General features: G+C 42.0%; 1 protein-coding gene across 1 annotated transcript in view; it reads right to left on the bottom strand.

Moving 5' to 3' along the window:
- Nucleotides 1-9,035: 9,035 nt before the first annotated feature.
- ddx6 (DEAD (Asp-Glu-Ala-Asp) box helicase 6) overlaps nucleotides 9,036-25,030 on the bottom strand; it is a 47,267-nt gene continuing 31,272 nt past the window's right edge. Inside the window, exons 8-14 of the mRNA XM_048562175.2 lie at nucleotides 23,951-24,073; nucleotides 14,942-15,070; nucleotides 13,066-13,182; nucleotides 12,446-12,509; nucleotides 11,818-11,919; nucleotides 11,031-11,222; nucleotides 9,036-9,972 (exon numbers count right to left, since the gene is read on the bottom strand). Coding sequence (XP_048418132.1) covers nucleotides 11,047-11,222; nucleotides 11,818-11,919; nucleotides 12,446-12,509; nucleotides 13,066-13,182; nucleotides 14,942-15,070; nucleotides 23,951-24,073 — 711 coding nt within the window. The 3' untranslated portion in view covers nucleotides 9,036-9,972; nucleotides 11,031-11,046. The remainder of the gene's footprint in view (nucleotides 9,973-11,030; nucleotides 11,223-11,817; nucleotides 11,920-12,445; nucleotides 12,510-13,065; nucleotides 13,183-14,941; nucleotides 15,071-23,950; nucleotides 24,074-25,030) is intronic.

Genomic DNA, 25,030 nt, shown 5'->3' on the forward strand with positions numbered 1-25,030 from the left:
GTACTGCCCTACATTACTTCCAATAGCCAGTCACATGTTCATGAATCACTTGAAGTTCCTGACCACTAATTTTGCTCAAATTGGTCCGAACAAAAGAAAAGATTTGCTGTTTCACATGTCTAATGTCAAATTAGAACACAAACTACTGGCAACAGACATACGCAGATGGCACACGTGATTTAAAATTTTACTTTCATTTCCCCACCAACCTGCAGTCAAGGAAAAACGTTCATAGACAGGTGTTGGCATGCTCCTAACCCTATTCAAGGGAGACTTTAAAACAAAAGATGTGTTTGCAAGCTTCAAAAGGCATCCATGCCCTTAAAAGCCTGATAAGGGCAGAGGAGGACCCTTCAAGAAATAAAAAGTACTGTCATAGTCATTGAGCTATACAGAATGGAAGCAGGCCCCTCAGTCCAGCTTGTTCACTTCCACCAGATATCTTAAATTATTCTAGCCCCATTTGCCAGCATTTGGCTCATATCCATTGAAACCCTTCCAGAAGCCTTTTAAATGTTGTAATTGTACCAGTCTCCACCACTTCCTCTGGCAGCTCATTCCATACATGCACCACCCTCTGGAAAAAATGTTGCCCCTCAGATCCCTTTTAAATCTTTCCCCACTCACCTTAAACCTATACCCTCTAGTTTTGAGCTGACCCAGCTTGGGCAAAGACTTTGGACAGAGTGAACTAGCCATGCCCCTCATGATTTTATTAACCCCTAACGTCATCCCTCAGCCTCTGACGCTCCAGGGAAATAGACCCAGCCTATTCAGCCTCTCCCTGTCACTCAAACCCTCAAACCCCAGCAACATCATTGTAAACCTTTTCTGAACATCCTTCCTATAGCAGGGAAACCAGAATTGCATGCAGTATACCATAAGTAGTCTAACTAATGCCCCATACAACCACAACATGACCCACCAACTCCTATACTTAATGCACTGAAAGGCAAGCATACCAAATGACTTCTTCACAATCCTATCCATCTGTAATTCCACTTTTAAGGAACTTGCATTCCAACATTTCATTGGACAACCTTCTGGACCTTAAGCGTACACCTTGATTTGCCATTCCAAAATACAGCACCTCATTTAATTTAAACTCCATCTGCGACACCTCAGCCCACTGGTATATCTGACCAACGTCCCCTTGTAATGAGATAACCTTCTTCACTGGCCACTACACCTCCAAGGTCAGTGTCACTTGCAAATAAACATGCCTCGTATGTTCACATTCAAGTCATTTATATACATGCCTTAAAAAAACAAAACAGCAGACCCGGCACTGATCTTTATGGCACAACGCTGGTCATGGGCTCCAGTCTGAAAAGCAACCTTCAAGCTAGTTCTGTATCCAAATAGCAAGTGTCTCTGCCTGCTCCTGTCCCACTGAATTTATTTCCCATTATTTTGACTCCATTTTCTCTCCCCGGTCCAGGAACTCCCCACCTACGTACACGACACCACCCATGCCCTCCACTTCCTCTAAAACCGGTCCTCAACACCTCATCCTCAACATGGACATCCAGCCCCTATATACTTGCATTCGCCATGCAGATTGCCTAAAAGCCCTCTACTTCTTCCTCTCCCGCATGCCCGACCAGTCCCCCTCCCCTTATCTGCCTTACTGAACTCGTCCTTCAACTCCTCCAACTTCCTACAAAGGGGGTGGCCATGGGTACTTGCATGGACCCAAGCTATGCCTGCCTCTTGTAGAATATGTGGAACAATCCCTCTTCTGCAGCTACAATGGCACCACCCCCCACCTCTTCCTCCGTTACATTGATGACTATTGGCACTGCCTCATGCTCCCACAAGGAGCTCGAACAGTTCATACACTTCAACACCTTCCATCCCAACCTCAAGTTCACCCGGACCATTTCCAACACATCCCTCACCTTCCTGGACCTCTGTCTCCATCTCCAGCAACAACCTGGAAACTGATGTTTATTTCAAGCCCACCAACTCCTGTAGCTACTTAGAATAACTTCCTCTCACCCAGCTTCCCGCAAGAATGCCATCCCCTATTCCCAATTCCTTCACCTCCACTGCATCTGCTCCCAGACATCTCGGATGTCCTGTTTTTCTAGGACTGCAATACCCTCTCCAGTGTTGAAAACACCAACACATCTCTCATTTTTCCCCCTGCACCTCAACCCTCACACCACCTCCCCTAAATAACAATAAAGGCAGAATTCCCCTTGTCCTCATATCTCCCTCAAGCTCCGGATTCAACGCATCATTCTTTGTCACCCACAATCTGACCCCACTACCAAAGGATATTTCCCACCCCACCCATATCTGCCTTCTGGAGGGACTGCTCTCTCCATGACTCCTTTGTCTGCTCTACACTCCTCAGTAGCCCTATCCCCACCCTGGCACTTTTCCCTGCAACTGCAGGAAGTGCTACACCTACCCCTACACCTCCCCCATCATAGAGCAAAAGAAAACCTTCCACATTTGTTTAATGTTCACCTGCACATCCGCTAATTTCTAAATTGTATCTGCTATGCCTATGTGGCCTTCTCTACACCGGGGAAACCAAGCAGAGGCTTGAAGACTGCTTTGTGGAGCATCTACACTCGGCTTGTGACAAACAACAACTCCCAGTCCTGAATCACTTCAACACCCCTTCTTGGATGACACATCCATCCTGGGCCTCCTCCAGTGTCACAAAAACGCCACCCGAAGGCTGGCAGAACAGCAACTCATATGCTGCTCGCAACCCAATGGTCTCAATGTAGACTTAAGCTACAAAATCTCCTCACCCCGATCTCATCCCAAGACCAGTCCATCTTGTCCCCACTTCCATGACTTGTGTCTTCCCTCCCTCCTCACCTGACCAACCCCCATCCCAAATTCCCTCCATACCCTCACCTGTACTGGCTTCATTCCCACCTCCTTCACCTGTTTGTCTTCTCTCCACCTTATCTGCTCCTCTATCCACCCATCGCCTCCTCCTATTTTATAGTCCCATTTCCCTCCCCATTTCTGAAGGGTCTAGACCTGAAAAAAAAATCAACTTTCCTTTTACTCTGATGCTGCCTGGCCTGTGTTCATCCAGCTCCACACCTTTTTAGTTGCATCCAGCTAGCTAGTTCTCCTTGTATTCCTTGGGATCTAACCTTGCTAACCAATGTGCCATGCAGAACCTCGTCAAACACCTTACAGATCACATCCATTGCTGTGCCTTCAATCTTGACACTTCTTCAAAGCTCAATCAAGTTGGTGAGACTATCTATAACACAAAAAAAACCAATGTTGACTCTCCCTTACAATCCTTGCATTTCCAAAGATATGTAAATCCTATCCACTTAATTCCTCCCAACAACTTGCCCACCAGTCAGGCTCAGGTCTATATTTTCCCCTGGATTTTCTTTCCCACTTTTCTTGAATAGTAGCACCACGTTAGCTATCTTCCAGTCTTCTGGCACCTCACCTGCAGCTATTGATGATACAAATATCTCAGCAAGGCAATCACTTCCCTGACTTTCCACAGTCCAAGGATATACTTGATCAGGTCCCAGCGATTTATTCACCCGTGTTTTAAGACACCCAGCACTTCCTCTGAAAAAAATCTATATTGCAAGAAGTCATTATTTATTTCCCCATCTTCCAGATCTTTCTTCAAGGGGCAATATAGTCATTGAGTCTCCTGCAATTCCACAGACAAGCAAACATGCCAATCTCTAAAGGGTCTCCATTCTCTCCTTTTACTCATCCTTCGTGTACTTGTAGAATCCCTTTGGCCAAAACTATGTTCTCTTTTTGCCCTCCTGATTTTCCTCTTAGATATACTTCTACTGCCTCTATACTCTAGGGATTTACTTAATCCCCACTGTCTGTACCCGACATTTTTCCTCTATTCTTATCAAAACCTCAATTCATCTAGTCATGGATCATTCCCTACATCTACCAGCCTTACCCTTCATCCCAACAGGAACACACTGTCTCTGGGCTCTATTTCATTTTGGAAGGCTTCCCCTTTTGAAGCCACCCTCAGTCAACTTCAGATGTTCTTGCCTAATACTGACAAAATTGGCCTTCCTTCCATTTAGATGCAGTCTACCCGTCCCCATAGTTTTTAAGTTTGAGAATTAGTCACTGGTCCTTCAGGTACTTGTCTTGCCTTACTTCCCAAAAGGAGGTCAGGTTTTGCACCTTATAGTACATCCACAGTTAATCAAAATTTTCTACAACACAAATGCCTCTTCAGCCAAGCCATGAAATACTATGGCAATTGTAAATTGATGTTTGTAAAGTTAAAATCCCGTAGCATAACCACCACCTTATTCCAATGATAATGGAAATCTTACAAATGTTTCACAATTTCCCACTGACTTTGGAGAGGGGGGGGGGGGGTTGGGTTGTATAGTACTAGCTGAATAAAGTGACCATCCTTTCTTAGTTGTACCCATATTTTCCCAGGAAAAGCGTTCAGGGAAATTTTCTCCTCAGGTGTGGCTGTAATATCATCCCTAACCCAAAAGTGACCACACGTGTTTCACACAGCAGTTAACAGAAAATTAAAACAGCCCAAGTCAGTCCAGAGGGGATAACAAGGGGAGGAGGGAATAATCAGGTTATGGAAGGTGACCAAAAGCATATTAAAAATTGTCTTTGATTTAGAAGAGGAGAGGGACATTAGGCAGAGCACGTTACTTGCCCTAGACAGGAGGTACTACATTGTGAACTCTTGTACTATGGTTGTATTGTCAAACATTTCAGCATCTCTAGCTGATGCTGCCAAAGGCAACCACTTTGTCCCAGAACAGTCAACTTTGCAGACCAAACATTAGTTTGCAGAAAAAAAGCTTTACTGAACCACTGGATCCAAACAAAAAACACACACAAGAGAGATTCCAGTGAGATTTATTTAAATGAACAAAATGCAACTGGAGCTTTCTTTTAAACAATCCCTCAACTCATTCTGAATAAGCATTCAAATCATTTCACAACCAGTCCACATAGCATCAGCCTTAAAGTAAAGTTCTGGTATGAAAGTAAAGTTTTCTTTTAGTTCACTGGAATATTCAGAGCCAATTACACCCACAATAGGGAACCAAATCTGTGTTCTATTTAAATAGACTCTTCTTCATATCCATAAAGGAACACTATTCACTTAAGTGTTCCATCTAACAGTCCTAACATTTCAGTGTCCTTAATGCAAAGGGTTTGAGATTATGCTTTTTAAGACACCAATTTAAGAATCTTTGTTCAAATTGGGGATACTTAATTTTTCTTGAACACTGAAATGGGACAGGTTTGCCCTTAGTTTTTAGTCCTAATCCCATTGACCATCCCAACCCCCCACTTTGGTAAAGATCCATATGGCATTATTTGAACTCTGTTCAACAACCCACAACCTTGACCCCTCCCCCCTCCCAAAAAGGACTACATCTGCACAATGAAAGGAGTTCTATATTCCAATTACTTCCCCACCCACCCAAAGAGAACTTAAGTATAAGTATGCAAGGTGTCCAATTATCCAGGTCAAAATAACTGATGCTAGGATGGTCCTGATGGCCATTAACAAAACTGCTTGCTCAGATGGTCGTACTTGGCAGACAGTTGGAGTTTTCAAATCACTTTTCACCATTAAATTTATCATGTTTTCAATTGCTTGGTTTTCATGCAGATGAAGTCCTCTGAACAGCAGAATTATCTACCCTCCATTCCCCACCCACCCAAACAAAACAGAATGAGATGACTTGGTCACTTTATGCGTGAAGGGCTCAACTGATGATACTTTGAGCCAGTGTTTACCTACTTCACACATCAGAAATGCACTACGGAGGACAAGGGAAAGATGCTCTCATCTCATTCCATATTTAAAAAGTTTTGGCCCCCTCCCAAAATAACCCTCGTTATATCCCCAGGAGCCAGTTACTGCTTTAAAAAAAAACTTAGTGAATAACTACAACACAACCCTTTTGCAGGATTATCCCATTGTTAAAAAGATGCTCATCAGCAAAGGCAATGGCTGCTGTTCTTCATTTAGGTAGTATCTTTTTGTGAGCTGTATCATGACCAAGTTCTTAAAACAGTTTGGTGTAGGCACCTGCTGCTATCTGCCTACATCACTGGCTTTTATAGTCAGAAAATCATTGTTAAGGCAGAGATGTGATTACACACTTGACTCAACAATGGAAGTTACAAAGCATCTTTCCCTATCAAAACAAAATTTGCATACTCCGGCATAGTCTCGCATTCCCCAGATAGCCACCAACACCAGTAGCTACCAAGGGGATAGTCTAGTAAATTGCCAACCCTCACAGGAGAGGCCAAGAGTTAATACTACTACATATTTTCAACTTTATCTGTGCTTCGGTAGGGATCGTTGAACCATGGCACCAGGCTTGTTTGTTAATGATGGCAGTGTGTACGCTCAAAGTCCAACACATTTGTGTCTGATGTGCACACTGCCGTCGGCTCTTTATTTACAAGACGAGAAGTGAGTGTGTGGAACGATCCCTTCACCTTTTATCCACGGACGAAGAAAGCTGCAGCACAAGAGCAACATACTATTTTTGGTCAATTCCTTTAACTTTCATCTACACCCATCCCAACCTCCCCCCTCCCACCCACCCACCCGAACACCCACCTGCTGCAATCATATCTGCTTTTACATGAAGTACCTGCAGAACAGGCGGTATTTTCATAGCTGGTACCCGTGCTCAAGTCTTAACACAGCTTTCTGTTACTGACACTTATCTTACAGCATTTTAAATCTTGTAAACCCTATAATCTTTTGCACATTAACAAAACGGAAGTCTGTCAGAGAGGCACCTGCACATACCCAAAATTCCACTCCTCAAAAAGTGCAAGTTTGTTAAAAGTCAAAATGCTGATTTACAATAGTTGGCAACATAATGCACAAAAATGTTCACTGTACACCATTTGTGCAAAATGCCTATTCATGTATGCTTTACACTTTAATATGGGACTCTAGTCCTGAAAAGAGTCTGCATTTTTCCCAAAGCAATTCCCAAATGTGTAAGAGAAATGAGTGCTCATTTCACAAAGTGGAAAGAAATTAAATGCTGGAAGAATCCAGTGTTCTTTCATGGACTCCCCAGACAACAAAACCAAATGAGAATTTTGAGAATGAACTACCAATCCAACACCCCAACAAGCCAGCTCCAGGATTTATGGACTTTTGGGTGTTCGTCAGTGGTAAATAATTATAACTAGACTTACGAACTTAATACTATAGCTTCAATGTGATCATTTCTTCCAGGTGTTCAAATTACAAGGTCTTGCTCCCTTGTCCTCAAATACACAGGTTAGTGGAAAATTCCTTCGGGATCACAGACTACTGGTCCTTGACTAGCAGTTTATTTCAGAACTAAAGATTCTTCCACCTACCATACTGGATTTGGATCACAGATTATCTTAAAGTTTGAGCGTGTGGGAGTTGATCAGAAGTACAGGTGCCTCTGAGACAGCAGTTACTAAGGCTGGAGGTTATTAGCAATCTTTTCTGCCCTATTGCTTCACACTGCCTGTACATCAGGCCAATCTGCCAGCACACTGTGAGGGGCACAGCTACAGGCAACATTAAAATAGATTACAGACATTAATGTACAACCAAAAAAAAGCCTAGTACAGTTCCCAAGCTGTTTACCTTCAAGCCTTGAAATTTACGTGGAGAAATTAGCATTCTATAGACAAAGTGTGGTTAAACTTTAATATCCCTTACAGTTCAAAGAATCTGGCTTTAAAAAGGTACATCATTACCAATACTTAAAAGGGTTCAAAAAGTAGAGGTAATGGCATCCTATCTTTTTCAGAATTAGAAATTTCAGAACTGTCAATGAATCTAGTCTTTAAATTAGGTTTGCCTAAAAAATAGTTTAAGAGCTGAATGCGATTGTTGTCTACAGATGCTGGTTTGTATTTGGGGGGGGGGGGGGGGGGGGCAGGTGAAAAAAAAAAAGGGTGGAGGAGAGAAACTTCATGTCTAAAGTTACACAGTTCAAGAAGCACATGTTCCAGACATCCAGTTCTCACATTAAAAATTAGTAAATTTGATTCAGAACTACTGATGTCTGTACTGGTTTCTGCAGGAGCTAATTTTGCATTACATACCAAAATCACAACTGTGACTTCGCTTATCGATGGCTCATGGTTAAAATTTAAGCTTCACCAGATCACCTCTATTTGGTCAAACTATGCCAAACTGGAAAAAAAAGTGCAGAAACAAGGGAGTAAAAATGGGTAACCTTTGGTTTTTCTATTTTAACAAACAAACACACCCACAATTCAACAAATTACACGAACAGGAATCTATACAAACCATGAAGGGTGGAAATAAGGTTTTAGTGAAAGGTATAGATAGCCAATTTTAAAAAGGGTACTCAGGCTGCCTTAGGAAGGGACTGTAGCAGCTACAGAACATGTAGGTGCTCTTCAATCCTTGCAGTTGAAGCTACAATGGGCATCCACAGCTTGCAGTTGGAAAACACAAAAGCAACAGCTGGTTGGGTAACTCAAAGGCTTTTATCTTAACTTCACTACTTTTAGACCAGTGCACGTCTGCAGCAGATGATGTCTTAACATTTTAAGAGGCATTTCACCATCAAGTATTTGGGGTCCATGAAGATTTCATTATAACTACTGTACCCAAAGTGTTCAATGCAGGAAAGAGATCTGCCTCCTTTGTCACCTGTACCCGGTTACCAACTCCCAGCTATAGAATGCTAGCAGGTCTTTTACACTATGATCAGAAATCAGCTACAATGCTGGCGTTGTATGCAACAGTGCCCCTCACAGCTTGAGCTTCACAGCAACATCCTACACATTCCCTACCAGCCCCAGTAACTAATTTTTTTATATCAAAGGTAACAAGATGATAGAAAAAACCTATTTACATGTTTACAGGTGTATACACATCAATCTTCTGTGGGACACACTTCATCTTGCTGTCAGAAGGAAAATAGATGCCTGTGTTAAGAAGTCCCCGAGTCAGAGTGTAGTTGCTGCAGGACAGTCTACATTCAAGTCTAAGGGAGGGGGGATTCTTTATCTACCCCCCCCCCCCCCCACTTTGGTGGGGGGGGGGGGGGGTGAGGAGAGGAGGGAAAGAGGAGAAAGAAGAGAATGGGACGGATGGAGGATGGGGGTTCTTTAGTGTTCTGCTAGGGTCATGCTTGGAGTTGTCTGGCCAACCGCCAAAAAAAAAATTTAAAAATGCACAATGCAAAGCTTTCCTTCTGAGCGCAAAGTCAACAAAATTAGCCCCAACATATTTAACATATATACATCAAGATGACATCTCATCTGGAGTTCCAGCTCAACTTCTCCAAGAAAAATAGTCCCCTTTGTAAATTAAAATATCTAAAACCTTGCAGAATTGTCTTCTCTTCTTTGACCCCACCCACCCCCCACCAAATACATTCCACTTAACACTCACCAATGGAAACAAATGAAGTTAATGTAACATAAACCTCCCTCCCAACCCAGACAAATAAATGACAGATGGCTATAATCTAGGGATGGTATTCATATGGTCCTGCATCACCGTAAGGCACTTTATACAAATACCATAAAAACTTGGTAGCCTAAGACTGATGAGTACATGTACTGGGAGAAGTTGAGAAGCCATCAGATGAATATCCTGGTCAGTGGCTTCAGCAAAAACAAAAAAGATAAAATGGAGGGGGAAAGAAGAAGAGGAGGAGTCAAAGTGTGCTGTTCGCTGCTCAGTTCAGCTCTTCAGTGCTGCTTAGTCTAGAACCCCCGTGCCAGTTAGTGCAATAGTTGTCCACTCCCTGCACACAGTGCAAACCATTGAGCTCAGGAAGAAATGGTCCTTCACAAAAATCTGGGAACTACACTTTGTGTCATCAAATGAAGGAAAATAATGATGTTGTCTTAGACAAATAAAAGAGAAGGGTATCCCAAGAAATGATGTGTTCCAGACCAGGCCAAAAAATATTCTCAGTTTCTGTATTCCGTGATCGGTGCCTGCAAATGCAATAGAAAAAATTAGATCAGAATGCAGAATTAGAAAAAAGGTGCTGGTTAAAAATGGCTAATAGTTTTAAAATGGCATCATCCACCCCTTCAGAGTACAGTCACTTCCTCCATTTCCATCCTTGCTTCCCTCCAGCTGCAGTACAAATATTTGATGGCCCTTAGTGTCAGAAGGTGATGTATCACATGGTTTTCTATCATATACCCCCAAAACAAAGTCTCACTTCAGTAATCACCAAAAAGGAATTAAACTTCCTAAATATAGCCTGAAAAATCCTAAACTCTAATTAGAACATTTTTCCTTAAAAAAAACACTGAAAATTAGCTGCTAGGATTCCAAAGCTTGTTGAAACAAGATATGGAAGACTGGCTGATCATTGGCTATTGTTCCACAGCAACAAATCAGGAAAATTAGGAGGACAGCATCTATTAATCTTTGTTCAGTAGCATATCAAAAAGTGATAACTGTAAAGGAAGCTTGCTAATGTTACACCAGTTAAGACTGATACTAGAGCAACTTGGTACGTCAGGACTGGTCAGCTGAGAAGAGGAAATATGATTTTTTCCTTTGGACTGAAAATACAATAAAATATTTGCATGCATCAAATGGTCAGCTAATGTGGAGTTTCAATTCAACCTCTTCACAGATCTTTGCAAAATTAATTCAGAATTGGGTTTTTGCAGTTTTCCTCATCCCATCTTAGTTCTGACATTTAGAACTCATTTTTCTATTTGGAGCTGGTTTTCATCTTTTTTCCCCCCCCCACAGTTGAGTCATTTGGCACAGAATCAGAGACTTGCCCAAAAATGGACTTCTGGGGGAAAAAGGTCTATTCTCCACCTACTGGTGACTATTAGGAAATGGAATTGACCTAGACTCCAATGTCTGCAGCCTGCCTCCTTCATCACGAGCAGTGTATACCATAGGAAAGCTTTTAAAGAACACAATTTAATAGTATGCTATTGCAGCCTATTCACTTAGAAAACCTTAAGGGTATGGAAAGTCTAACTGATCACTGCCCACTTGCTAAGTTTTGTTGAGAACTCACCAACTTGTTTGCAGCATTACTGTTTATCCTCCCCATCTGGCTCACTGTGGTACTCTGCAACGTACAGACTCTTGTCAATGCTCCCAGGGATGGGCTTGATCTCTGTTCCGAGTTGCTCCTCAATGGCCTTTAGATTAAAACGATCATCGTATGTGATGAGGTTGATTGCCAGCCCCAGATGGCCAAACCGTCCTGCAGACAAACATTTAAAAGCAAACATTCCTCAAGACAAAAAAAAAATAGATACCTACAGCAGTGGTAACGCCTCAACCTTGGGGCAGAAGGTGTGGGTTCAAGACATGTTACTACATACCTGAATAGATTGATTAAAGTATCTAAACTGGCATTGAGAATTCACAGTTTAGAACATCTTCCCCATTATAAAGCATACAGGAGTTACGTTGCAGAACTATACAATGAGGCCTGCAACAATGGCTTGAAATCAGTTTAAAGACTGGTGTGAATCCCAATCCAACAGTGGACCAAAGAATAGAGCGTGCAGGACAGAGGGGTGGGCACACTGGTAGTGGTGTGGACGCAGCAGCAAGACCACAAAGCACCAGAGACACACAACAGTATGCCTGCAAAGCATGGATGCAGCAGGGGTGGCAGGGCTACCCGGACGGGAAGGACTGGCCCGGGCCGACATGCACACAACAAAATAGGCAAACCCATTCCCGAAAGGAGAGAAGCGAACTTAGCAGAAGCCTCAGCATACGGTAACCTCCTGGGAAATGGAGAGCATCACGTTCTTATTTCTAAGGAAATAAATAGGCTTCACTCTCACCTGATCTGCCAATTCGATGTAGATAGGTCTCTGCAATCTTTGGGAAATCAAAGTTTATTACAACATTCACAGCTTGGATATCAATACCACGAGTGAACAGATCTGTTAAAAAAAAAGTTAGGAAAAAGGCATTTGGCTAAAAGAAAATCTGCCTTGAAAATTCAGTGTACAAAAACCAGAGTTCAGTCAGAGGAACCATTCTCCCCTTCCCTGCTAGGGTTTATCTAGTTTGGCCCAACTGCATTATTTGCGTTCATTAAACCCTCCAAACTGAGAAACAAACTATAGATGAGATCACTCAGTTTCCTTGATTTGAAGGTTTTTAGGTTTTTAAACTAAACATAGATATATGGGCAAAAATATGCTAACTGCCTGAGCAGTGTTATAATTCACAACAATGTAAAAAACCCAGTTAGGCCTGTACGCACATTTTCCTCTGAAAGACCCCAATAGGCAACTCAGCCTCTTGGTGCAGTGAGAGGAAGGATTAACTTTCCCTGAAGATTTTCCTTCCTTTGACTGAAGATACATCCAAGAAAAATGCGGAACTCCAATTCAAGAACAGCCAAACAAAATTCTCACTTTGCAAAGCTGATTATAAAAAGATTATGGGAAGTTTAGTACATACCAGTGCAAACCAAATTGCGACACATGCCATTTCTAAAATCATGGAACACACGATTCCGATGCTCCTGCCAAAATAAAAATTAACTCATCTCAATAAAAGGAAGGGTTAAATCTTCACGATAAAGAAAACATTTCAGAAATACCTTTTACAGGTGTTGTTATACAGGACAGTTGGGAGTCAGTTTTTAAACATCCCATGATCAACTATCCTCCTGACAAACTAGGAAAGCACACTAAGTGCTCAAGGATGCTGGGTGCCCATTGGATTATAGCCTCATGAAGCTGAGCACACAAAAAATTTAAGGAAAAAAAGGAAGTAGCGAAAGAAGAACAGCAAATTACTTTGAGCATAGAAATTAAACTTGATGTTAGAGTTTAGTTTTAGATCCAAGCCAGCAGAAATGTTAAGCAAACCTCCAGCTTTACCCCTCAAAATACCAGTATCATTAGTGAGACTGTAGCAGTGGAATGAACTTGTGACCAGAATGGGATAAGGGATAGACAAGTATTTTCTAATAAAAAATGTTGGTAAGACTCATTAAGTGGAGCAGCTAAATTTAGAATACTTTGCGTAAACATGGAGAAGTCCTTTTAAACTGCAAATCCTTTTTATAAACTCACCTGCCTCATTTTAGCATGAATGTAGAAACAGGAGTAACCCAGCTGGGAGATTTTCTTAGCCAGCAGCTCCACTCGTTGGGAGGAGTTGCAAAATATAATTGACTGGTTAATCTGAAGCTAAAATAAAACAAAAGCTTGTTAATACCGGTTTCAACTATTGTACATGTATAGCGATCTTTTTCATCTCTACTGAGCTACCACATTCCCTGTTCAATACTGGGAGTTGCTATGCAGCCCGCCTGAAGTAAGTGGAGGACAGTGACCTGCTTTAAATAATGTGAGGGAGAAGCTGAGCATAACAGCACTAAGTGCTCTTACAATTCCAAGATGTAGGATATGGATTTGCATTGGTAACCTTCAATTCCCTGGCAGCAGAGAGAATCAAGAGTCAAAAGCTTAATTCTCAAGTCAGACCGGAGTTCTTTGAGAAGATGACCAAAGAGGTAGATGAGAGTAAACCAGGTGATGTGGTGTATATGGATTTCAGCAAGGCATTCGATAAAGGTTCCCCACAGTAGGCTATTGTACAAAATGCGGAGGAATGGAATTGTGGGAGATATAGCAGTTTGGATCAAAAATTGGCTTGCTGAAAGAAGACAGAGGGTGGTGGTTGATGGGAAATGTTCATTCTGGAGTCCAGTTACTAGTGATGTACCGCAAGGGTCGGTGTTGGGTCTGTTGTTTGTCATTTTTATAAACAACCTGGATGAGGGCGTAGAAGGATAGGTTAGTAAATTTGCAGACGACACTAAATTCGGTGGAGTTGTGGATAGCGACGAAGGATGCTGTAGGTTGCAGAGAGACAGAGATAAGCTGCAGAGCTGGGCTGAGAGGTGGCAAATGGAGTTTAATGCAGACAAGTGTGAGGTGATGCACTTTGGTAGGAGTAACCAGAAGGCAAAGTACAGGGCTGATGGTAAGATTCTTGGTAGTGTAGATGAGCAGAGATCTGTGTCCATGTTTGCAGATCCTTGAAAGTTGCCACCCAGGTTGACAGGGTTGTTAAGGCGGCATACAGTGTTTTAGCTTTTACTAATATAGAGGGATCGCATTCCAGAAACATGAGGTTATGCTGCAGCTGTACAAAACTATGGTGTGGCCACACTTGGAGTATTGTGTACAGTTCTGGTCACTGCATTATAAGAAGGATGTGGAAGCTTTGGAAAGGGTGCAGAGGAGATTTACTAGGATGTTGCCTGGTATGGAGGGAAGGTCTTACGAGGAAAGGCTGAGGGACTTGAGGCTGTTTTCATTAGAGGGAAGGTGGTTGAGAGGTGACTTAATTGAGACATAAAATAATCAGAGGGTTAGATAGGGTGGCTAGGTAGAACCTTTTTCCTAGGATGGTGACGGTGAGCACGAGGGGGCATAGCTTTAGATTGAGGGGTGGAAGATATAGGACAGATGTCAGAGGTAGTTTCTTCACTCAGTAGTAAGGGTATGGAATGCTTTGCCTGCAACAGTAGTAGATTCACGAACTTTAGGTACATTCAAGTCGTCATTGGACAAGCATATGGACGTACATGGAATAGTGTAGGTTAGATGGGCTTCAGATTGGTATGACAGGTCAGCACAACCGAGGGCCGAAGGGCCTGTACTGTGCTGTAATGTTCTATGCTGCCTTTGAGACACTGAAGCGTGTAGACATCTGGTAAAGTCAGGTAAACCTTTCTTCAAGCTGAGCTGTGGAACATCAACACAACAGGATCCAACACCTCCAAAAACTAAATAAATAAAGTCTCTGACAAGGATTATTTTAAACAGGAACATCAGATTGCACCAAAAACAAGCTTCAATCATAGCCATTAAAAGAGTGGTTGAAGATCAGGTGAATCTGACTACACAATAATCTAAATTCCATTCATACATTGCTTACCCTAGAGAAGAGTGTATTGAGACAGTGCACTTTCTGCCGTTCTGTAACATAGGCATAGTACTGGGTTACTCCTTTCAGCGTCAGCTCTTCCATCAGGTTAATTTCATATGGTTTCTGCAAATGTGAATTCTGCAGAGAGTGCAAATTAGCGTACCATTATTCGATATCATTTAACTATCAAAAATTAGATACTTTTTCAACTCAAAAACACTAAAGGGAAAGCATTTATACAGTACAAGAAAAAAAGTTCTGATTAGATGGCATTTGAACTCAAACAACTCCATGGAGAAACTCCAGTTAAGTGACAAACTGGTTACAGTCAAGTATTAAAATTTGAAGGAGGCAGCTTTATTAATTCATTGGTGAGAAATTAGCTTTTTTTAAAAAAGTATTGGAACACAGGCACAGTGTGCATTTTGCCTATGGAAAAGAGGTGACCGTCACACTGGTTCATTTCTCATTGCAATGCCTTGACCAAAACCACTCAAACTCATTTAAAAATGTAAACATGGTGTGCGCAAGCATGTGGAGGAACAGAAACCCTGTGGATGAAACAGTTCAAGTATAAACTAGTAAAACTAAACGGGGGGGGCGCAGCTGGCGCACGAGTACCTATTTGTATAAAACCAGTAGACAGTGGGCAGGAAATCAGTTAGATAGTTCTAAAATGTAGAACTGCGATAACTAAGGTCAAAAGAGAAGGAGGAATTTAAAAAGGCATGGCTCTTTACTTGACTGCACATTGTACTCACGACACAAATGAATTAAGGGCACAAACAGGTTGATGGCCATGCTTTTACAGCCATTACGCAGACATGGTTACAAAGAGAACAAAACTGGGAACCAAATATTCAGGAGGTTAGCTTTTCAGAAGGGACCGACAGGAAGAAAGGATGAGGTTGCTAGTATAGGATGGAATAAGTATAAAAGCAAGAATATTGTAAAACTCTGAATAATGTAAAACCCATGAATGCAGGCAAGTTATTAAAAATAAGACAACACTGGTAGGAGTCTCTGGGACCTCTAAACACCTATATGGTGAGATAACAAATCAGACCAGACAGGGCATGGAAAGAGGGTACAGAAAAAAGCAGTACATTAACAATGGGTAACTAATTTTCACGTAGATTGGAATAGTTAGGTTTTTAGAAACAGCCATGAAGAATTTATAGCCTGTTCGTGGAAGAGTTTCCAAAAATCAAAAAAGTTGATTCAACCTGGGGAGGCGGTTGTTTTGGCACTGATGTGTCGTGAACCAGGTTTAAATCAATTGTCAAAGTAATAGCTGCTCTTGAAAATGGTGACCATAAAATATGGTCGAATTTGACATTCAGCAAGGGAGGAACTTGGTTCAGAAACAATTGTGCCAAGCTGAAATAAGGTTAATTGCAAAATAATAAGTTAAGAGCTAGCTGGAGTGGATTGGGAAAACAGTCTAGCTGCAAAGGGTAATGAGAAACAACTGCAGTCATTTAAGAAAATGGTTCGTGACTCATAGCAAATATACATCCCAAGTGAAGGATGGGGATCCAAGGAAAAGGACAAGCCATCCGTGGTTAAATCAGGGAAGTTGTGGAGAGAGTCAAATTTAATGCAAAAACCAAAAGTTGCAAAGATTAGTGGGAAAGAAGAATGGGCAAGTTAAAAGTTAACCAAAAACAAAAACATTTAAGGGTGAATTTGCAAGTAATATAATGATGGACCACAACAGCTTCTTTCCTGAAGAGTCAAAGCGAGCAAAGGCCCTTGAAGCTAGTGAGGCTGGCAAAAATCATAGTAAATGGCTGGGCAGTTGAATAAATATTTTGCATTTCTTCATAGTATAAGAGACTAATAGCACTGTAAAATTACTAAATAATCCAGGGATAAAAAGGAAAGCAGAAGAATAAATACAAAACCTACCACTAGAAGAGAGAGCACTAGGGAAACTAATGGGACTAATGGCAATAAACCTCCTGGCACAGAACCAAAGTCAGTCAGAGCAGGAGTAGGAGGATTTGCTCCACCATTCAATATTGAGCTGTCAGGGGAGGACAGACAGGTCAAGAAGGCAGGATGAGGTTAGTAGGTAGGGGATGGGGTGGGACTTGAGGTGTCGGGAGTGGGGGGGGGGGGGGGGGGGCGCGGGCGGGGGGATGCGAGAGAGAAAGGAGGGTGAATTTAAAGCTTGTGAAGTCCACATTGATACCATTAGGCTCCCAAAGTGGAATAGGAGTTGCTGTTCATGCAACCTTCAGGTGGCATCGTTGTGGCACTGCAGGAGGCCCAGGATGGACATATCATCCAAGTAATGCGAGAGGGAGTTGAAATAGTTTGTGACTGGGAGGTGCAATTGTTTAGTGCAAACCGAGCATAGGTTTTCTGCATAGCAGTCCCCAAGCCTCCACTTGGTTTCCCCAATGTAGAGGGGGCCACAACGGGAACAGTAGATGCAGTATAGCACATTAGCGGATGTGCAAGTGAACATGTGGTATACTGCGTCCGCTGTTCCCATTGTGGCTGCCTCTACATTGGGGAAACCAAGCAGAGGCTTGGGGACCGCTTTGCAGAACACCTACACAGCTCACACTAAACAACTGCACCTCCCAGTCACAAGCCATTTCAACTCCCCCTCCTATTACTCAGATTATATGTCCATCCTGGGCCTCCTGGAGCACCACGATGATGCCACCCAAAGGTTGCAGGAACAGCACCTCGTATTCCGCTTTAGGATTCCTGCAGCCCAATGGTATCAATGTAAATTTCACGAGCTTCAAAACCTCCCCCTATCACAATTCCAAAGCCAGCCCGGCTCATCCCCACCTCCCTAACCTGTACTTCATCCCACCTATCCCCTCCTCCCACCTCAAGCCCCATGCCCATCTCCAACCTGCAAACCTCATTCGGCCTCGTTGGCCTGTGTCCTCCCTGGACTGACCTATCCCCTCCTTACCTCCCTTCACCTTTAGTGGCTCCAGTCCCACTTCTTAGACCGGTCTATCTTCTTCTCTATCCATCTATCCACCTCCCCCTCTCTCCCTATATTTCAGAACCCCTGTGCCCTGCCCCATTTCTGAAGAAAGGTCTTGGCCTGAGACATCAGCCTTCCTGCTCCTCTGATGCTGCTTAGCCTGCTGTGTTCATCCAGCTCTACACCTTGTTATCTTGGATTATAATCTGCTTTGTCTTGCCACTAGTGGATAACTTTACATGTACTATCATTATATTTCAACTGACATTTATGTGCCTACTCAACTTGTCCAAAATCACACTGAAGCATTCTCTGCATCCTCCTCACAGATCACCCACGCAGCTTTGTTGCCTACATATTTGGAGATACTACATAATTGTGGGATCTTATCAAAAACCTGCTGAAAGTTTAAGTAAACCACCTCCACTGGCTACCCTTATCAACTGAACTAGTTAATTCATGAAAAACAAATCTAGTAGATTTGTCAAGTACACTTTCCCCTCCAAATCTAACCTGATTCTCTGATCAGTCACTGTTTTCCAAAATGCTCTGCTATTAGGTCTTTTATTTGGGACTCTAGTGGGGTTAGATTGGATAGCCTTCAATAAATAGAGACTCTCCATAGTTTGTAAAATCTTGAAGAATAATCACCAGTGTATCCACCATTTCTACAGCCACTTCGTCAAATACAGTGGAATGTAACTTAACGGGTCACTGGGGATTTAAATAGGCCTTCAATCCCAATTTGCCCAACTCTATTTCCTTCAGTTCCTTCCAATTATTAGGCCCAGTAGTCCAATTTTTTGGGGCTGTTATCTGTGTCCTCCTTTGTAAAGGCAAAAATAAAAGTACTATTTTTAAATTGGTCTGCCATATCTTTGCTGGTTTTGGACTAATGGACTTGTATTGATTTTCACTAATTTTTTCTCTTCACACAAACTGATTGGAACAGCTTCTAGAGGCAGTGTACAGAAATTAACTTGTAGGGAATGTATTTCCCACCTCTTAAAATCAATCCCTTTTTTGCACCTCTATTGAAATCTAAATGCTCTCCTTCACTGCCCACCCCGTCCCAACAAAAAGCAGATCCAAGGACTGGGAACAACTTGCACACCCCTTCCTTGTATCTAACACTATCTCCAGATTCCCTGGTTAGCCACAATCAGACAACCTCACCCCATTTCAATTTTTTGCCAGAGAGGAATGAAATTTACAGTTCATCCACATGATCTTCATATTTGCCAACTCGTGACAGATACCAGAGTTTCCTTTTAGATTCAGATCCCTAGTCTCCACTACATCTCTCTCCATCTTAATGAGGAACCTTGTGTTACAGGTCACTTTCCCAAGGAACCTCACACCGAGATCAATTATTTCTTTTGCATTACACAACACCCAATCTAGGATGCCTATTCTCTATTTCATTCCTTAACATATTGAACCAGACAACTGTTCCACGCATATCACAGGAATTGCTCCTCTATGGTATGGTTACCCATTTCATTTGCCCAAACTGTATGCAGATTAAAGCCACCTAAATGCGCAGGTCTACCACTATTGCTTGCATCTTAATTTCCTGTTTGTTTTTTCCAATATTATCACTACAGTTGGGGGGGGGGGGGGGGGGGGGGTCTATACTCAATACATTCTGCACTTTGCTGCTTAAGCTCTTCACATTCCACTGTTAGACCCAATATTCTTCCTCATTTTTACGTTAATCTTCTCCGCAACCAGCAATGCAACTTCATCTCCTTTGCCTTTTGCTTGCCTTTCTTAAAGCTAGAATACTCGATATTTTCAGTTCTCACCCCTAATCACCCTGCAGAGCCATGACTCTGATCCCAACTATACTAGTTACATCTAATTTGCTCAATTAATTCAGCCACAGAACTCCAGTTAGCTTGGAGTCAGTTATTGGGAAAATATTAGAATATTAGAAAGAACGTAATAGCAGAGCATTTACACGTCCATAATCTCTGGAAGCAGAGTCAGCATGGCTTCACAAACAGGAAATAGTGCCTGGTAAATTTCTGGAATTCTTCAAAAGGGTAACAAGCAGAATCAGAATACCTAGAGTGTGGAAGCAAGCCATTCAGCCCAAGTAGAGTCCATGCCGACCCTCCGAACAGCATCCCACCCGGGCCAAACCCCTGACACAACCCTCAACCCCACCCCCCGACCCCACCCCCTTAAAGCTGCATTTCCCTTGACTAACCAACTGTGTAACCTTGGCGCTGAGGCAGCAACACCAACCACTAAGCTGCTATGCTGCCCCAGAACAAATAAAGGGAAAAGTAGTAGTTGAAATTTGGATTTTGATAAGTTGCCTTGTGTTCCTTAAGAAAATAGCCAGTGGTTTGACTAACTAATAGAAAACAGTTGTGACAAGGCCAGGGGGTCATTTCCAGGATGGCAACCAACAGGGATCAGTGCGGGTGGGGAAGGGAAGAGGAGAGAAAGAGACAACAGAACATGAATTATTTACGTCTATATTGATTATTTGGGAGGAGTAAACTGAATATACAAGTTTTGAGAAGATTTGTAGCTCAGGTTGAGGTTCTGGGTGTGAGTTTGCTCGCTGGAGCTGGAAGGTTAGTTTTCAGACGTTTCATCACCATTCTAGGTAACATCAGTGAGCCTCTGACGAAACACTGGTGTTATGTCCTATAAATAGAAAGCGGGACATAACACCAGCGCGGTGGAGGCTCACTGATGATGTTACCTAGAATGGTGATGAAACGCCTGAAAACTAACCTTCCAGCTCAGCGAGCAAACTCACATCCTGAATATACAAGAGTCAGGTCTGCAGGTGACAAAAACAGGTGGGAAGGAAAGCGATAAGAATGACAGCCTGCCAGGGGACTACAACCAATTAGGTAGTAGACAGAAACTTGGCAGATGGAATATAATGTGGGAAAATGTGGGGTTGTAAAATTTGGCAGGAAGAATAGAAAAGTTAAATCTTACTAGGTTTTGGGAGCCTTGTGCTAGAGTCACAAGTAGTGGGTAATCGTGAAAGTAAGTGGACTGCTGGCTTTTATTTCAAAGGAATTGAGCACAGCAGGGATGTTTTGCTGCAACTACTCATGTCAGGCTACTTCTAGAATACTATGTACAATATTGGGCCTCTTCTCCAAGAAGAAATATACTGGTATTGGAGGCAGTTGGGAGAAGGTTCACAAAGCTAATCTTATGCATGGAGGAACATCTTAGGATTAGAATTGGAGCAGGTTGGACCTATACTGATTGTAATATAGATGAATGAGAGGAGGCCTTCCTGAAGAACTGCGAGGATAGATGTGGAAAGGTTGGTTTCCCTTGTGGGAGAGTCTGGGACGAGAGGGCATAGTCTCAGGACAAAGGATCACCCATTTCAGATGCAGACGGAGGAATTTCTTCTGAAGATAGTGAGTGTGTGGAATTCTTTACAGCAGAGGGTTGCCAAGATTGAGCCATTAAGAATATCCAAGATTTCACAGAATCCCCACACAGTGTGGAAGTGGGACATTTGGCCCAGAGACCACAGACCCTCTACAGAGGGTTCCAGCCAAACACCACATACCACCCCCCCTCCTTAATCCTGCATTCCCCACAGCCAATCCACCTAACTTGTACATCTTTGTACTGTGGAAGGAAATCCACACAGATTCATAAGAACGTGCAAATTGTACACATACACCTGAGGCTGGAATTAAACCTGGGTCCCTGGCACTGAGGCAACATTAACCACTGAGCCACCGTGCTGCTCCAAGACTGAAACAATTTGCTTAAAATCGGCAAGGAAATCAAGGTTTACAGGGAAAATAGATCAGAGAATGTGGAGCTAAACAATGGATCAGCTTTGATCTCACTGAATGGTAAGACTGGGCTGAATGGCCTATTTCTGCTCCTACATCTCAGGAAAAAAAAAAAATCACATACCGTCCCATTTGGAAAGACTCAGGCATACAACATTGAGTAGTTACACTGTGCCCACCATTTCAGAAATAGTTTAAAGAGAGGCCTCAACCACTAGAATTTAGTCACAGCCTTACTACAGCCACTGCTGCATCAGAACTTGCAACAAAGCTTTTGTTGCCAAACCCACCAGGGATCATATCTCAAAGTTCAGGAAGTCCTGGTTACTGGTTTCAGAATGGTGAGGCCTAACATCGGTCATAAACTCTGTCAAAGTTTTATCACAATGTAACTTGCAAATAATTGTTTGCGCTAGAAGAGACTAGTTATAAGAAATGGTCTTGCAGCAGAGGAAAGCCAGGCAGGTCATACCAGTTTCTTAAACATTTGGAGAACACAGTGGCATGAGCAACAACTGAGCTGACATGCCCATACAAACACAAAGTAGTTCAGTTTTACTTCAAAAGTTGGCAAGAATACAATGGATATTATGTTAAGCGTTTCCTATCCAAATTATGCTATATAGCCTTATCACAAAAAAAGTCCCCATTTAATGAAGTGTCTTGGTATGCGCCACAATTGACATCACAAACCGTAGCACAGACTATAAAATGTGAGGCTGGATGAACACAGCAGGCCAAGCAGCATCTCAGGAGCACAAAAGCTGACGTTTCGGGCCTAGACCCTTCTCTGATGAAGGGTCTAGGCCCGAAACGTCAGCTTTTGTGCTCCTGAGATGCTGCTTGGCCTGCTGTGTTCATCCAGCCTCACATTTTATTATCTTGGAATTCTCCAGCATCTGCAGTTCCCATTATCTCTGTAGCATAGACTACACACTTTTTCAAGGAATGTGCTTTGTTAGAAAACTACCTGCAGTAACTAGCTTCAAAGCAATGCAATTATAAAGAGAGAACAGGTTGGAGCAGAAGTACCGATAAAGAAATTATAAAAAAGAACAAAAAATCAGAGCTGAATATAAAGGCTTTCAATTATCAAAATCTCCAAGACAGATACATGGCATTGAAGAGGAATGCAAATGAACTATATTAGATCACACAAAATGTTAGTTACTTCTGCACAATACCTAAACACTGACAATACGACAAGAGACCAAATGCAGTTTGAATAGTGATAAAAGGTGAGAGATATTTATACAGAACAATATTCTTCAGAGTTTGGATTTCAAACTAGTGGTAAATGGTGGCTGGTCTACTTTCTCAAAGGGGTTTGAAAAACTAATAGGTTATTCTTTTCAGAAGCAGTATGCACCTGACAGGAAATGACAAGTTCTCCTACAGCATTAAATGGAAGTTTGCTTATGCCGAGGCTTTATAGCCAACGAGAGAAAGCATTAAGCCAGCAGGAGTAGCAAATGAGCAAGTTTTAAAAATAAAGCTCAAAAGCTTTGGGTTCAGTTTGAAAATCCAACTGATGTTAGATAAATCTAACAAAACATTACTCAGCAGTTAAGGAACCATTATCTCAAGGAAAAAGTATGGCTTGAGAAACTTCTAGACCAGGGAGTCTTGTTACAAGTTTGCATTGGTTATTCAAAGCTGAGAAAGCCCAAGATCTCGTTCTGTAGACATTCAAGGAACTTGTTTCATGGCTCACAAGAAGGGAACCAAAAGTAGGTCAAGTAGAACCTCCATGTGATAGGGAAGAAAAAATCTCTGGAATGATCTTCTGCAAATATTAATGGCAGAGTGCAGATTTGGCCATATGCTTTTAAATCTCAGTTATTGGTAGGTAGCTTTGTTTTTATTGGTTGTGTGTAATAAGCTCCTGTTTTATCATTAAACCAGAATCTGCAGCTAGATCTGCTTATTTTTCAGTAAAAGACTGCCATGTTAAAGAAAAACAAAATATGATCTTTCAAGCCAGATTTCATTCTGGGATCAAAGCATGCAGGAGAACTGCAGATGAAATCAGAACAATGATACCTGTGTTTAGTGGTGATTTAGGCAACTGGAGGGCAGAAAGATTTTAAAATCATGCTCATTAGAGCCATCAACTGATGATGAAACCAATCAGTCACCAAACAACTGTACTCTGGTTCAGTTGCTAAGAGAGCCACTGGTCAGTTGGGACCAAGGGGAGAAATGAATGTTTTCAGTACAGAGATTTTTATTAGGTACACTAGATCAAGTGGTAGTGCTTACCATAAATTTCTGTACACTGAGTGGGAACGTGGCTGAGTAAAGCAAGATCTGTCTGGTTCTCGGTAACGTAGAGATTATGTCCTCCATCATCTGCACAAAATCCTGTGACAGCAATTTATCTGCCTATGGGGGAAGTAGGGAGACAGAAAAACCCACAGTCAGCTTACAAAACCGATTGTCTAATCAACAGAAAGGTCTAGCTTGAGCCAAAAATGTACCGAGGGCAATATATTTATTATATATAAAAAATGTTCAGTCACTACCAAGGTATTTATAAAAGAACTACCAATCAGAACTACTAATAGTTCAGTAACGTACTGGTCAGCCTACAGAGCAGTCTCACAAGGGAGACAATGGAAACAATTACCCAAAATGTTTGCTGAGAACATTCAGTAATTGTACAAGTAATGAGACAGAACCTGCCATAGTTGGGAGGAGAGTTACTTTGGTTTCCAAAACTCTTCACTACTAGGGTTTTCACCTTGTGTTTGAAGTGTATGGCAGATTAAAGGTAATTTTGTTGTATCACGAATCACTAGGATCTCAGAAGGCAAAGTTAATAGAAAAAGTGATCAAGTAATAAACAGTTTCTAAATCAAAAGGAGCCAGGCCAATTAAACTAATGGTTGTTCTAGATAATGGTGATAGTTGGAGGGGAGGAGCTAAGTTTGAATCCACAATCTTGTACTATACTGGTAAACACGGTCTCAGACTCCTAAATGTGGGCAACATTACAGGGGTGCCCGAGAAGATCTTACCTTTCAAAGAACAGCCACAACACAATTGTTACTTGAACATTTTTTCAAAATTATTTCACTTCATTTCCAGTTGCTTTTACAGAACACCTACAGAACCTGTCTGGCAATCTAGACTTTTACACAGATGGCCTTTTTAATGTATAAAGGCTCCAGGGTGAATAAAGGCATTGATAACTTACAATCTCACTTTAGTCAAGTGCAAGGACCCTAAATTCAAAATTCTTTACAAAAAGAAAAAGGAGGAAAAGCTAAAAAAGTAATTTACAACCTTACATAAAAAACACTGCAATTTTATTATAGCACTATTTAAACACTGCATTAC

This window comes from Stegostoma tigrinum, chromosome 32 (genome assembly GCF_030684315.1).
Source record: "Stegostoma tigrinum isolate sSteTig4 chromosome 32, sSteTig4.hap1, whole genome shotgun sequence".
Taxonomy (NCBI): Eukaryota; Metazoa; Chordata; class Chondrichthyes; order Orectolobiformes; family Stegostomatidae; genus Stegostoma; species Stegostoma tigrinum.